Source organism: Myotis brandtii, unplaced genomic scaffold (assembly GCF_000412655.1).
Source record: "Myotis brandtii unplaced genomic scaffold, ASM41265v1 scaffold528, whole genome shotgun sequence".
Taxonomy (NCBI): domain Eukaryota; kingdom Metazoa; phylum Chordata; class Mammalia; order Chiroptera; family Vespertilionidae; genus Myotis; species Myotis brandtii.
In genome coordinates, this window is record NW_005369930.1 from 118,832 (window position 1) to 133,485 (window position 14,654).

A 14,654-nucleotide genomic window follows, 5' to 3' on the forward strand; every position below is an offset into this window, starting at 1 on the left:
ACACTCTTCAGGGCAAACCAGCCGGCCCCCACCCGTGCACCAGGCCTCTATCCTATATAGTAACAGGGTAATATGCAAACTGACCCTAAAAAAAAACAAAAAACAAAAAAAATAAAATAAAAATAAAAACAAAAAAAACAAACTGACCCTAACAGCAGAAGGACTGGGAATGACTGGTCACCATGACACACACTGACCACCAGGGGGCAGACGCTCAATGCTGGAGCTGCCCTCTGGTGGTCAGGGCGCTCTCACATGGGAGGAGCTCTGCTCAGCCACAAGCTAGGCTGATGGCTGCCAGTACAGTGGTGGTGGTGGGAACCTCTCCTGCCTCCTCAGCAGCGCTAAGGATGTCCGACTGCAGTTTAGGCCTGCTCCCCGCTGGCAAGTGGACATCCCCCGAGGGCTGCCAGAGGGATGTCTGATTGCCATCTTAGGCCCAATCCCCTGGGGAGCGGGCCTAAGCCGGCAGGTGATCACCCCTGAGGTGTCCCAGACTGCGAGAGGGCACAGGCCGGGCTGAGGAACCGTCCCCCCCAACCCCCCGAGTGCACAAATTTTTGTGCACCAGGCCTCTAGTCTATATATATAAAAGCCTAAGCGACTGTTTGATGATTCAGCTGTTTGACTGGCAGCTATGACATGCACTGACCACCAGGGGGCAGATGCTTCGATCAGTAGGCCCCATCGGGACTGGGTGAGACTGGCTGGACACGCCCTGGAGCAATTCCTGTGGTCCCTCCCCGCCCCAATTGTGCGCCGGTGCAATGGACCCCACCGGTGCAGGAATCTGTGCACTGGGCCTCTAGTACTTAATAATAATAATAATAATACAAGATCAAACTCTGTGTTTCGTGTACTCACAACTGTAGACCTACTTTTGCCCCACCCTGCAGATCTCTATTTTTAGAGGAACATAAAAAATTCCAAACAGATACTTATTTACAGAAAATAAATTAAATATGTTTCTGTTGGTTAGATATTCAGGTTGGTCAATTTCGGTTATTAAAGAGAAATTAATGTGTTTCTATGTAGCAGGCAAACTCTGTGTTTTGTGTACTCACAACTGTAGACCTACTTTTGCCCCACCCTGCAGATCTCTATTTTTAGAGGAACATAAAAAATTCAAAACAGATACTTATTTACAGAAAATAAATTAAATATGTTTCTGTTGGTTAGATATTCAGGTTGGTCAATTTCGGTTATTAAAGAGAAATTAATGTGTTTCTATGTAGCAGCAAAATTCATTGGTTATTGAATTTTGAAGAGGTCTGTTCTTTAAAATGCATGGATTGTAAAGGGTTCAGTGAAACTTTAGGCCAGGCTACATTGAAGACGAGGCCTCACTGGTTATTTGGAGGTCGTCGTGATGCTGAACTGGGTGGAAATGAAGGAAAATGGCATGCCGGCCCCGTGTGAGGCCTGGTCGCAGAACCACCACTTCCAAACCCCGAGAGGATAGGTGGCTCCCAGCTGGTCTGCTTTAGGGAAACCAGAAGGGTCTCGCGGCATGACCCGAACAGGAGTCTCTCCTCTTCTCGTGTGGTAAAGGCCCGGAAGTCATCGGAGCTCTCACCTGAGCGTATTCTGTTCTGTGATTGTCATAGAATTAGAGCCTTTTAAGAGCTGTTATCTCTACAGCCTGTAGTCCCACCAGCACATTCTGTAGATGGGCTGACAGGGGTTTGAGGCAGGTTGGTGATAAAGCCTGTGGGCACCTGAGCCCCGGCCCCATAGAGGGGCTAATTGTAGGGAGAGCAAGCCGCTGTGTCCATCAGCCCCCCTTAAATGAGAGTTGAGCGTAGTAAAGGTGTGTGTTATTGATCCATAGATCTAAAATGGTAAAAGTGGGGAAGGACTTTCTAATTAGAAGCATCACTGACCTGAATCTCACTATTAGCCTTAATTCAGCAAAGAACTAACCTCTCGTTTCCTTGCGTTGCAGGTGTTGTGTCCTTAGTAGCTGTTCACCCCTCCACAGTAAACACGCTTGGGAAGCAGCTCTTGCCAAAAACGTTCGGACAGTCATCCAATGTCAACATTACACAGCAAGTGGTAAGGGGCCCCAGGTAGGGTGGGCTTGTGGGTTCGGGACCGTGACCCTTAGGTTCCAGCTTGGGATGTGGAGTGTGAGGTTTGCTTTCGCAGTTTCCTGTTGAATGCTCGCAATGCTAGGACGGTCGCCTTCCTCGGAGATCGCAGGTGGTCTCCCCCATGCTTCTGTGTTCTGCTGCTGGCTGGCCTTCCCCTGTGTGCGGGGGATGGTGGGACTCAGCCCAGGCCAGGCAGCTTGCCCTGTCGCTACGTGCTCCCTGCCGGTCCTGGATCTGCCCTGCAGGTTTCTTAGGTGTGCCATGGAGAGCTCAGGTGGGGCGGCATGGAGTTGTGTGGGGGCTGGCTGCACCTTGGCTCTGGCGCTCCTTAGGGTGGATGTTACCTGCCAGGGAAACGAGGGTGGTGTCCGTGTTCAGGTCACGTGGGGTTAGGTCTCTGCAGGCCATCAGGGTACTGCGTGACAGGTGTGTCCTCGCCCTTGCCAGTTCCATGGGAGGGGCCAGAGGTGGATCTGCTCTCCCGGGACTGTGTGGGCCCCTTAGCCCATGTTGCCCCCCTTACCCCCCATCCGAACAGTTCCCCCTCTTCCGGCCGTGACTCTGGTTAGGCTGAAGTCATTCCTACTCCTGGGCCATGCGCCTCCATGAGAAGAGAAGGGTGTTACCACCACCAGAGCTTGTTCACATTCCAGGTGATCACCCTTGGCAGATATATAATTGCTCCCTGTCAGCCCCTCAATAAAATTTGGCCATGTTTACTTAGCAAAATGGCTGTGATTTTTTTTTTTTCAAAGATAGTATGTAGACACATTTGGCACATCATAGTTTTTCAGTAAATGTCTTTTTGGTATAAGCTAATATTCCATTTTATGTTTTAATTTATAATTAACATTTTAAAGTACTGTATATTATAGCAGAATTTAGCTTGGGAGTACCTCATTAATTATAGGAACAGTTCTATTTTTATTAAGTGTAAATAGTTGGGAAGAAAATAACGGGGAGATTTTCTGTTGGTGCACCCTAAACTTTGTCAGTCCAAAAGTTAAATCACTGATTTGAATCAAGCTGTTTTGGGTGGAGCTAGTAGTGGTAATGTATCCTTTGCAAAACCCCAGGACTGTGAATTAAAGCCTATACTTTGCAAATGTCTCTTAAAACATTATATACCAAGGAATTAAAAACAAAGAGGACTGGCTGATTCTGACATGAGAGGTGAGACTTCATGGAACTTCATGTGAGTGGAAATGTAACGTGAGGCTTGTTAGGTCTTTCCACATCACCTAATCGGTGGTCTGGGTGTTCGGCTCACAGCCCAGATGGAGGTGTTCCCCATGGGGCAAAATCTCCATGTAAAATAGTGAAAATAAAAAAGCAAAGAGAGAAAACCCGCAGGTGCTGCTGGCCTCCACTCCTCCACGAAGATGTGGGTGATGCCAGTGGGTGCAAGGAGCCCTCCTCGCTCACCTATCCTGTCATTTAGGAAGGCTGTTCGCACAGTGAGCAGTTACTGAGCCCTTGCTGTGTGCCTGGCCCTCTGGCTTTCCGTTCTCATTGCAGAACAGTTGGTCTGAGGAAGAGACGCAGGTTAGGGAGAGGACAATAGAGAGGGCATTGGTCTCAGGGCCCAGCCCGAGTGTCCGGTGGGGCACTGACCCTGAAGTTAGGTAGCCCTCTTCTGAGCGGAGCTGCAGCACGCGAGGCCAGTAAGTCTGGCTGGTGCCCGCCCACGTGAGGTGTGGTGGCATCCTAAACCTACTTCTCCTGGGAATGTAACCAACGGGGTCCAGGAAAATGTGAGTGGCAGGTCTCCATGTTTCCCAAACTGGACCACGGGCCTTAGCAGGTGTGCATTCCCCACCGTGCCCCAGTGCCCCGTACATGGTAAATGCACGCACCTTTTTAACGGAAACAAAAGTTTCGCAAGGCATTCCTCCTCTCTGGGAGATTTATCTTCTCTATCCTGTTTAATTTTTTCAGAAAATTCACTGATTTATTTGACTTCATGGCTTTTGAGTGAGGGTGATCTACAGTTTGAAAAACACTGTGATGAAGCGCTTGTCATTGGAAATGTGAATGAAAAGAATGACATTCACTTGAGCTGTCTTTCTTTCCATGATTTGTGGATCATTAACATTGACAGGTGACCTGGGCTTAGGGATAATTTACAAAGTGCCGGGTCAGCTGCCCCGGGGCCACTGCAGGTAACACACTTATCCCGCTAAGAAGGGGACTAGAAGGAGCGTCCAGCTTAAAATAGCCAGGCGGCAGCCACAGCAAGTCCCTCAGGCCACAGTTGACCCTCTGCCCGCCGGTGAGGCTGCCCTAGCATTCGGTGCCTGATGTTAACATGTTCAGGGACATCAGGTTGCTGAGGCACTTTGCTGTGTAGTAACTCAGAAAGTGTTTCTGAATGATTTCCTGGGCCAGTTTATCAGTTTTGAGAGAGTCAGACAACAGTATCTTTGAAGAAATTGAAATTAGATTTTACTTATTGAACTATAATTGACATACAACAGTATATTAGTTTCAGGTGTACAACATAACGATTTGATATTTGTATACACTTTGAAATGGTCACCATAATAAGTCTATATATTGGTCATCATATATAGTTATACATTTTTTTCTTGTAATGAGAACTTTCAAGATCTGTTAGCATCTTTCACATATGCAGTGCAGCATTATTAACTGTGCTGTACATTACCCCATGACATTTATTTTATAGCTGGAAGCTTGTACCTTGTGACCCCTTTCATTCATTTTGCCCCCTCCCCGCCCCCACCTCTGAGCTTGAGTGGTTTTTTTTGTTTATTTTTTTAGATTCCACATATAAATGAATTCATACAGTATTTGCCAGAAAAGTTGGAATTTTACTTGGCTGTACAATGTCTGCATGTCCCCCAAGTTAATATTTTAATGTTAATTGATAGGACCACCGTTCTAAGTGCTTGTTAAAAGATGAAGCAAGGCTTCCCTTCCTTTGGTGAAGAGATGGGTGTTGGGTGCTCAGACAGCCTATGAGGGGCATGTTGGCCCTGCCACCCCAAGACATGGGCTTGTCCCAGGCTGTGCTGTGGGCATTGAGACCCCTTGCCTTTGTTCTCAATGCTGATCATTTCCCTTTCCCCTGCCCTGTGCTCTTTGGGGTGCTTGGGTTCCCCCCACAAAACCACCATTGGGATGGGCTTCCCGCACTCGGATAAGCTAAAGGTGCAACAGAGTCACCCTGTGTTCCTTCTCTTCTGAGAGCTGTTTTCTGGTTTTGGCCTCATTTTAGCGCCCCTGAAGGATAGATTTTTATCCTTATCTATATCATTAAAAGGGAAGTAAAAGAGGGAAAATAGAAATGTGCTGAGTCCCCCCCAGAATTCTGTACCTGGGACATGTGATTTACACGCCTCACGGCTAAATGCACCTGCCCCGGAGGTGCACGCTGTTCTGCTGGCTTGTTTGTGCTGCCTGATGTTTCCTGCTGCTGTTGTGTAACTAGAGAAGATGCCTGAGGTTGACGAAGGGAAATAAAGACACGTTCAGAATAGCGTGGCCATATCGTCATAGTTCAAAGGGTCGTCTGTTGGGTTACTCACATTGTCATTGTTCTCTCTGATATCTGTGGTCATTGCCATTCAACAGCGGCTGTAGGTAATGAGAAATGATAAAATGGCAGCGTCGTATGTGGGAGATTTCTGATTGTGTTCTGAATTGTCTTTTTTGACTGTAGGTAATTGGTACGCCTCAGAGACCTGCAGCGCCAAACACTATCGTGGTAGGAAGCCCACACACCCCTAACACTCACTTTGTCTCACAGAACCAGCCTTCAGACCCCTCACCTTGGTCTGCCGGGTGAGCACATTGCCTAGAATTGTAACCCCCTAGCTCTCTGTGGCCGTAGGGGCTGATCGTCATGCCAGAGGATTTTAAATGTCCAATGTGTGCCCAGAAGAGATGTGTAGTCAAGGCACGCTTTTCCTCATAAAGGAGGTCAGGCTGCGGGAGAGCCTCTCCCCTGTAGTTTTGGGGTGATGGTTATACTGTAAAGGGCAGAAGAGCTGCCCCCCTGTAGTTTTGGGGTGATGGTTATATTGTGGAGGGCGGGAGAGCTGCCCCCTGTAGTTTTGGGGTGATGGTTATATTGTGGAGGGCGGGAGAACTGCCCCCAGTAGTTTTGGGGTGATGGTTATATTGTGGAGGGCGGGGAGCTGCCCCCAGTAGTTTTGGGGTGATGGTTCTGCTGTGACGGGCGGGAGAGCTGCCCCCCTGTAGTTGGGATGATGGCTATGCTACACTCTAAGGTGTGGTCAGCTTTTGGGGGAAGAAGAGGAGGGAGCTGACCTTCACAGTGTAACCCTGGCACTTTCCTTGTCTGCACTAGAAAGTAACTTTCAGGGGATGACGTGTAAATGTGATGGACTCACAGCAGCCTCACCCGCTGCAGCCACATGGAGCTGCCTTTTCATGGCGCTGGTCCCACCGGACGGCCCCACCACACTGTCACTTTGATCCTTCCTTCCACTAAAGCAAACCCATTTGAGAACAGTTTTATTTGAAGGTCAGCTTTGCGACTTTCTTTAAAAACTAACAAAGAGAGACAGAACTATAAAATCATGTCTATTTTGGTTCTTAAGCAAAAATCATCAGTCCCCAAAGTCATCCAGTTAGAAACTCAGAACCGCCCTTTCCTTAACGTGGTGACTTAAAGTTCAGACATGTGGGTTCACTCCTAATCGGAAGCACACTCCGGTCTTCAGCACTCCCCTTGTCTGTTAGCTTAAATTTGCCCTAAAAAGTCCTAAATGTGCAGTAAAATTTTCATAATTCCTGATGTTGATGGACATTGTTTGAAGAAGCAGTGTTTAGTGTATTGATACCCATCAGAGAGGTACTGGGTCCCATCCCTGTGGGCGTCTGCCCCGTCTTCCCTGAGAGTTGAAGATACAGACGTGAGGTCTGGCCTCTGAAGAGAGAAAGGAAACGTCGGACACCAATGGTGGTGCCGAGTGTGCTCTTCGGAGACGGAGCCAGGTTCCCCTGCGGTCTGTGGCTGAGCTCCAGCACCCGCAGGACTCGGGCCCCTGTGTAGGTTGCTAGCCCCTTAAGGTAAACGTGTCTTAATTCAAGGCTGCCTCTACGAATGCTAAGGGCATTACTTCTCCTTTGTATTTTTGAAGGAAACGCAACAGGAAGGGCGAGAAGAACGGTAAGGGCCTGAGGCACTTCTCCATGAAGGTCTGTGAGAAGGTGCAGAGGAAGGGAACCACGTCCTATAATGAGGTGGCCGACGAGCTGGTCGCAGAGTTCAGTGCCGCCGATAACCACATCTTACCAAACGAATCCGTAAGTTTGTGTGGTGTGGGTACGGGGCGGCCAGGAGTTACAGGCACCCCAGCACTGCACAGCCCACTGTGTTATTATTTGAGACACTTTCAGATGTACAGAGAGGTCCGAGAGCAGTACAAAGGAATTTTTCCTGACCCATTTGCAGATATGATGCCCCATGATCCCTAAATGATTTTGTGTGTGGTTCTGGCTCTGCCTGCTGGGCAACCTCCCCCTGCAGAAATGCCCTCTGGCCTGGCCCGGCTGGTTCCGTGAGGATGGGTTAGGAGTGGTGCCGGCTGCTGACATGGGTTTGTATGACACGCAGCAGATTGACAGTGCACTTCCTTGAGTTCAGGGTCTAACGTGTAACGTTGATCTGTGAGCTGTCCCTGGAGCGTGTGGAAAACTCCCGCTTCCCCTTCCCCAGGCTTATGATCAGAAGAACATAAGACGGCGAGTCTATGATGCCTTAAATGTGCTGATGGCCATGAACATCATCTCCAAGGAGAAGAAGGAAATCAAATGGATTGGTCTGCCCACCAACTCAGCTCAGGAATGTCAGAACTTAGAGGTACACAGCTAACCTTTTGTGTTCATGTGTCCAGGTAGAATCATTCCTCCAAAGCAGGCGTTTTTGTCTGTAGCCTTGGTGCTGCTAAGGGTCTTACGCTCTCTGTGCCTGGCCTGGACCAGGTGGACAGGTTTGTCCTGGTTTCCCAGGGTCTCTGACGTTGGTGGGCTGTCCCGTCTGTGTGGGCTCTGCAGACCCTCACTGTGGGTGGGGAGGTGGTCGGACCAGTGAGGGCAGTGAACTCTAGTGTAGGTCAGTTCTGAATCCTAACTTTGGGGATTTTTAATAATTTGAAAAAATTTATATAGAGTTGAGAGAGAGAGAGAGAGAGAGAGAGAGAGATGGAAACACTGATTTGTTGTTCCAATTACTTATGCACTCATTGGTTGATTCTTGTATGTGACCTGACTGGGGATTAAACCTGAAACCTTGGCATATAGGGATAACGCTTGAACCAATTGAGCTATCCTGTCAGGACCCGGATTTTAAAAATATACTGTAGCCGTATGCGGAAAATGAGAGAAGACGGGAGAAAAGTATGCAGATTTTGGATTGAAGAAAAACTTGCCTGTGTCTTGTCTCATGTGCCGTGCTCTAGATTGGTCTGCTTTCCATCATTAGATTCAGGGTGAACACATTTTTCAAGAGCCTGCTTGGGTGACCTTGTGTTAATACGGGCTTTAAACTCTGCTGTATTAAACCAACTTCTCGTATTGGTGGTTTGTTTTTGAAGGTAGAGAGACAAAGAAGACTTGAAAGAATAAAACAGAAACAGTCTCAACTTCAAGAACTTATTCTACAGGTAATGAAAGGCTTATCTTTGGAGGCAAGGTAATTTTAATGTCTTTAGTAACTTGCAATTTATTCTATTCCTACATGGTGAATAAAATCTCTGCTTTGAGGTTTTGGATGTGAATTTCATAAATATTCACTGGGCTCATCCTGTGAGTGTGTCGTTGATACGAACGATCACGAACATGAGCTTTGTGGCCACAGATTGTGTGAGCGTGAGTGTGTGCTTGTGAGAGTATGCGAGCATGTAAGAGCACACGTATGAGCATGCATGCATGTGTGAGTGTGACCATGAGTGAGTGCATCACTTGTCACAGAGTGTCCAAATGGCAGGAGTGATAGTCCCTCAGGAAGGGAGCATGTACAAATTCTCTGGGGTGTGTGTAAAGTGTGCTCTGAGTACCAGACCCCAGACCAGGGGTGTGAGATGCAGAGTGAGCCTGAGGTGGCAGTTACTGGTCAGAGGTGAGCACACATGGTCAGAGAACAGGTGTCCATGTGCCCATTTCCTGTCCTCTCAGACGTAGGCGGACAGTGAGCTGTGTGGGCATCCCCTGGGCCTGCAGAGAGATCGCTGAGCATCAGCCTCACCCCTGTAGGGTCCTGAGGATGCATGTTCTGGGTTAGAAGCAAATACTCAAACACATGTGTAAGGATCTTGGTGGAGGGGGACTGGCTGGTCCCTAGACTGAGGCAGCACAGTCCTGGGGTCGCTGCCTGGGGCACGGGGCCAGCAGCCAGCAGAAGTGGTGATTGGTCAGTAAAGGGAAGGATGGCTTAGCAGCAATTTATTGAGATATTTGTGGACCCCAAGGGCAGCAAGGCCATGGGCCTTGTGGTCAGGTTGGAGGCCACTGTGGAGCCTTGGGAGCATGTGTCCAAAAACCAGAGGGTCAGGGGTATTAGAAGCTGTGGTAGCGAGACCCTTGGGGGTGGGGGTGGGGTCTGAGGACAGGCCTAGCAGTTGAGGTTAGAGATCTCAGAACATGGGAGAAGTCCAGGAGGGGTCACCGTGGGGCTTGGTACATCTGCCCCAGCGTCCAGCGAGCCCAGGGTCCACTGCAAAGGGTGTGTGCCTCGCCCAGGCCAGGCACGTTCAGCATGGGGAGGCCTTACTGTACTCTGGGTTACTCCATTGCCCCCAAAAGAGGGGGACCAGCTGAGGAGATGATTTGGCAGGGGGGGGGGGGGGGGGGTGGTCACAGCCAGGGTTGCGGGTCAGAGGGGACTTGGGAAATGGAAGAGCAAATAAATGGTCACGGATTCTGCTGGGACAGGAGGTTGCCCCAGGCAGTGGCCCCTCTGGACTTCCAAGTTCTTCCACTCAGTTGTCCCCTCCAGAATGAATTGTTTTCTTTTTCTGCATCCATAGCACATCATAGCTACTTAAAAAAAAATCCAAGTCGCTGCCTCTCCCACTAAGCCTGGAGCTCCTGGTCCCAGTGCTGGGCAGCTCGGCAGAAGGCTGGCTGGGGAGGGAGGGAATCCTCCTGGCTTTACATTAACAGCAAGAAAATTATCTTGAAGGTAAACGTCATTTCAGGGCCTGAGGCCCTGGCTTTCTGGCTTTAGGCCTCAAATAAGGACCCATGTCCCCGGAGGAGACACCCTTTACCAGCAGGTCCATCGAGCGTTTCTGCTTTCCTGGGAAGCTACAGGTCCACACCTGAATGTCTGCCTTCTAAGGCGTGACACGTGGATGGGCCAGGCGTGGGCACTCGCAGACCCCTCCCCAGACAGGGGTGGGCAGACCATAACCTCCAGAATGGATGCATTTCTCCTCATCCTTCTCTTCGAGGGTGTTTCTGTCTAAATGGTGTGAGTGTGGGTCTCGGCAGTTTCAGTTCTCGGGGGATTTGGTTTTTTAGGATGCATTTCTTTGCTGGGCAGCTCACCGGGGCCTTCAGCCCCTCAGTTGTTTTCTCTGATCTCCAAAGGCGAGCCCAGACCCTCTTGCTGTCCTGTAGGGCCCAGGGAGGGTTTTTGAGGATGCCTGGGGAGAAGGTGTTAGGTTTGGTGGCGACTGATATGAGTCATGTGTTGATTGCTCATTTTTTTTTTTAGCAAATTGCCTTCAAGAATCTGGTGCAGAGAAACCGCCAGGCAGAGCAGCAGGCCAACCGGCCACCTCCGCCCAACTCTGTCATCCACCTGCCTTTCATCATTGTGAACACCAGCAAGAAGACCGTCATCGACTGCAGCATTTCTAATGACAAGTAGGTAGAAGGTTGTCTGTTGGCCCCATGGTCTCAGCTGGGAGTCTCAGGTCAGAAGTGAAGAATGCCACAGTCATTGGTGTTAACTGCTGGTCAATTTATTTATATAAGTATCTGTAATTTTTAAATATAATCTTTTTAGCATAATTAATTTAGAAATTTGCTTCTCTTTTCCCTGATTAGGTATCTCTCTCTCTCATTTTTAAATATATATTTTTTATTGATTTCAGAGAGGAAGGGAGAGGGAGAGAGAGATAGAAACCTCAATGATGAGAGAGAATAATTGATTGCTGCCTCCTGTATGCCCCTGCTGGACATGTGCCCTGACCAAAAATACGACTGTGATCTCCTGGTTCATAGGTCGACGCTCAACCACTGAGCCACCATGGCTGGGCAGGCATCTCTCTTTTAGAAGGAAAGTAAATCGCACCTGTTAGGATCGTTGTTAGGACAGCTGCTCAGACATAGCACAACCAGTAGAGGGTGCTCACTGCTGGTCCTGTGGGGCAGGCAGGCAGAGCTGAGGGTAGACCAGCCTGCCGGGATGTGCCCGCAGAGTGTGGACGGTGGTTAGCGATGCTGCCTGAGTCTCTCGGGTCATTGTTTCTGAGTTGATGGATTTTGTGAAGACGCCAGATGGAAGGGCACCTGAGGAATGGTCAGAGCCCCTGAACCAAGCATGGCCGTCTCCGTCTTGCAGTTGGCACTTTTCTAACAGGGACTTTCTCCTCCAGATTCGAGTATCTATTCAATTTTGACAACACGTTTGAAATCCATGACGACATAGAAGTGCTGAAGCGCATGGGGATGGCCTATGGACTGGAGTCCGGAAGCTGCTCTGCTGAAGACCTGAAAATGGCAAGAAGCTTGGTGCCGAAAGCACTGGAACCCTATGTGACAGGTCAGTCGGCCCCGGTAACTGTGGTGGTCGAGTGGCTAGAGTGAGGACAGTTCCCTAGCCCCAGGCACCTGGCCCTCCTCTACTGAGGATGGCTCAGGTGTGCAGCACCAAGAGCAAGGACAAGTGGGGACCTGAGAGGGTCTTGGGGACCCCAGGAATGGGCATGGACAGCAGGATAGCCATCTGGCGGGCCCCTCCCTGCTGGGAATTCCTAAGTGGCATTTTGTGGATTTGGCCCTGCAGCTTATACGATAAAGGTGTTGAGCCATGACTTCACCTTCCAGGTAGGGCCCCAAAAGGAAGAGAAGGAAATTCTTTGAGGAGTCTAATAGGCGTGGATGTGTCTCCTGAGGTAGCTGATAGGTCACTGCAGCAAAGTAAGCAGATGTCAGTCCTCCTCCCTCTCAGCTCTCGCTTTCTCCTGTATGACGACATGAAGTTTCAGTGGAATAGCTTCGTTGTCACTGGTGACTACACGAAAATTAAGGACTTCCGAGCCTCCTTACAGAGGACTGGCCCCATGGTCACGCCCTGGAAGAGCAGTGCTGCTTCGTGGCGGGTGGCGCAGTGCAGAAAACGCTGGGCCGGTCAGAGGTGTCCAGGCCCTCTTGTTTCAGCACGAGCGCCCATTTCTTGTGGTCTCCGCTTGGTGATGTTTGTTTTATCTTCCTTCTCGTTTCAGAAATGGCTCAGGGATCACTCGGCAGCGTATTCCTCACGTCAGCGGTTTCAACCTCTAACGGCACAAGGCTTTCTGCCAGGTGACTGACTGCAGTTCTGGGCAGGTTGGGTGGGCGGGGGTGGGGGGGGCACCTTGTCACCTGGCAACGGGAAGCTCCCCGGCTTTCATATAAACAACCTCAGTTCCTCGGCTGTTGAGAATTGGACTTACTGTGCAGACAGTGGGGCCCGAGCCCTGGAAGCAGCGTCACCCCTCTGTCCCACCCCAGGCACGTCACACACGCATAGCTTGTCCCCTGAGTGGAAAGAAGCTTTCTTACTGGTTTCTTCATCCTAAAAAGTCGCACACAGTGAAGTGGGGCACACACCCCTGAGCCCCACTGCTGCAGCCTAAGTGACAGTATTTCTCTGTCATTCCTTCCGTTTTAACACACTTGAGGTCTCAGTGTACATAGATAATTCTGTTCTCTGCTTTTTTCTCTTTGCTTTCTACTGTTGTATTTTTTCTGTTAATGAAGCTTTGTTATTTAAATCCGTGTGCATTTATCCTTTGACTGGCAGTCCCACAGAGAATTGTCATCCTAAGCATTTCTCCTAGTATTTTAAAGATAAAGATGGGTTTATTAACTTTCATATCGTATAACATTATACATTATGCATCGTACTTTATATTAATCCTAAGTATTAATAAATGTTTAATTTCTTAAAATATATGATAAATTAGCAGCTTGGAGGTTCAACAGAGATGGGATTGAGCTAATAACCTGCAGTGTGCCATGCCTTTGATGCCGTGCTCCACAGCCTTTGAACAGGGCACTCTGGGTTTCTGTGTGACACAGACGAGGCCACAGGGTGGTCCCGAGGGAGCTGGGCATAGGCAGCGAGGGTGCGAGGCCCCGGGTCAGCTCTGGGGGAGGTTCCAGGCGCTGCAGCCCAGCCGGGAGATGGGAACTGGCGATGGGCTAGCATTAATCTGTGCAAGGCTTTGTGAAGAGACAGAGTCCTTTATAGGGCGTCTGGCATGCGGTCAGATTTTGATGGAGGGCAGCTCAATGTTTAATTCTCACTCCCCTGCTGTGTGTGTATGTGGGGGTCAGTCTATAAAATGCTAAGCATTGGTTACCTCAACGTGGAATTTGGGTGTTTTCTAAACTTTCATCTTCATGAAATTTCATCTTACTGATGAACTTTTCAGAGACTCATATCAGTTTTTATGAGGGCTGCAAAGCCATTACCATTTCAGAAGAAAAGCCAGCGTTAATGGTAGCATGATACAATATTTTATGAAGGCATGATAATTTACTGGCCTGCTTTCTGTTGTTGCATATTTAGGTGGTTTCCAGTTACAAGAAAAGCTGCAATGAGCAGCCTTATGGCTCAATTTTCCACTCCTCCTGACTTGTTTTGCTAGGCTGGATTTTCCAGATGTGGAGTTACTTTGTTAAAGGGTACAGTGTTTAATAGTTTTTATTGTACAGCTTAACAAATACCAGTGAAAAGTATTAACATATATCTATAATAATCTATAATCTATAATCTATAATCTATAATAATAAAAGCATAATATGCAAATTGACCGAACGGCCGTATGGACGTCCTTCTGGATGACCTTCTGGACGAAGCTGGGGTTGCAGCTGCAGCTGCAAGGGAGGGATTGAGGCAGCTGCCGTGGCTGTGAAGGCCTACTCTTGTATGAATTTTGTGCATCGGGCCTCTAGTGCATATATATGTTGGAATATATTGCAGCTCTGGCCTCGGGTAGGGTTCCTGATGCATATTGCCAAAATACAGGAGCACTTGTTACTTATTCATTGTGTGCCCCCAAACTCCCTGTTTTTCCAGTGTTCAATGGCCACATCTCCAATGCAGTCTGACCCTTTCATGCCCTGGTATCTTTTTTTTTCCCCCTCATTAACATGTTTTGCTTTATTCTTTGCATTCTTTTTTTTTTAATTTTTTTTATTAAGTTATTACATATGTGTCCTTATCCCCACGTTACCCCCCATCCCCCCACTCATGCCTTCACCCCCCTGTTGTCTGTGACCATTGGTTAGGCCTATATGCTTGCATATAAGTCCTTTGGTTGATCTCTCCCCCTTACCCCCACCCTCCCCTACCTT

At 48.8% G+C, this 14,654-nt stretch overlaps 1 protein-coding gene across 2 annotated transcripts in view; it reads left to right on the plus strand.

Annotated features, from left to right (window-relative positions):
- The window catches only part of TFDP1 (transcription factor Dp-1), a 51,004-nt gene that overhangs the window by 32,934 nt on the left and 3,416 nt on the right, over positions 1-14,654 (plus strand). For both annotated transcript variants that reach the window (XM_005877682.2, XM_005877681.2), the window contains exons 3-10: positions 1,946-2,055; positions 5,776-5,897; positions 7,223-7,388; positions 7,801-7,944; positions 8,678-8,746; positions 10,801-10,952; positions 11,687-11,853; positions 12,536-12,614. In XM_005877682.2, the coding sequence (XP_005877744.1) occupies positions 1,946-2,055; positions 5,776-5,897; positions 7,223-7,388; positions 7,801-7,944; positions 8,678-8,746; positions 10,801-10,952; positions 11,687-11,853; positions 12,536-12,614 (1,009 nt within the window). The remainder of the gene's footprint in view (positions 1-1,945; positions 2,056-5,775; positions 5,898-7,222; positions 7,389-7,800; positions 7,945-8,677; positions 8,747-10,800; positions 10,953-11,686; positions 11,854-12,535; positions 12,615-14,654) is intronic.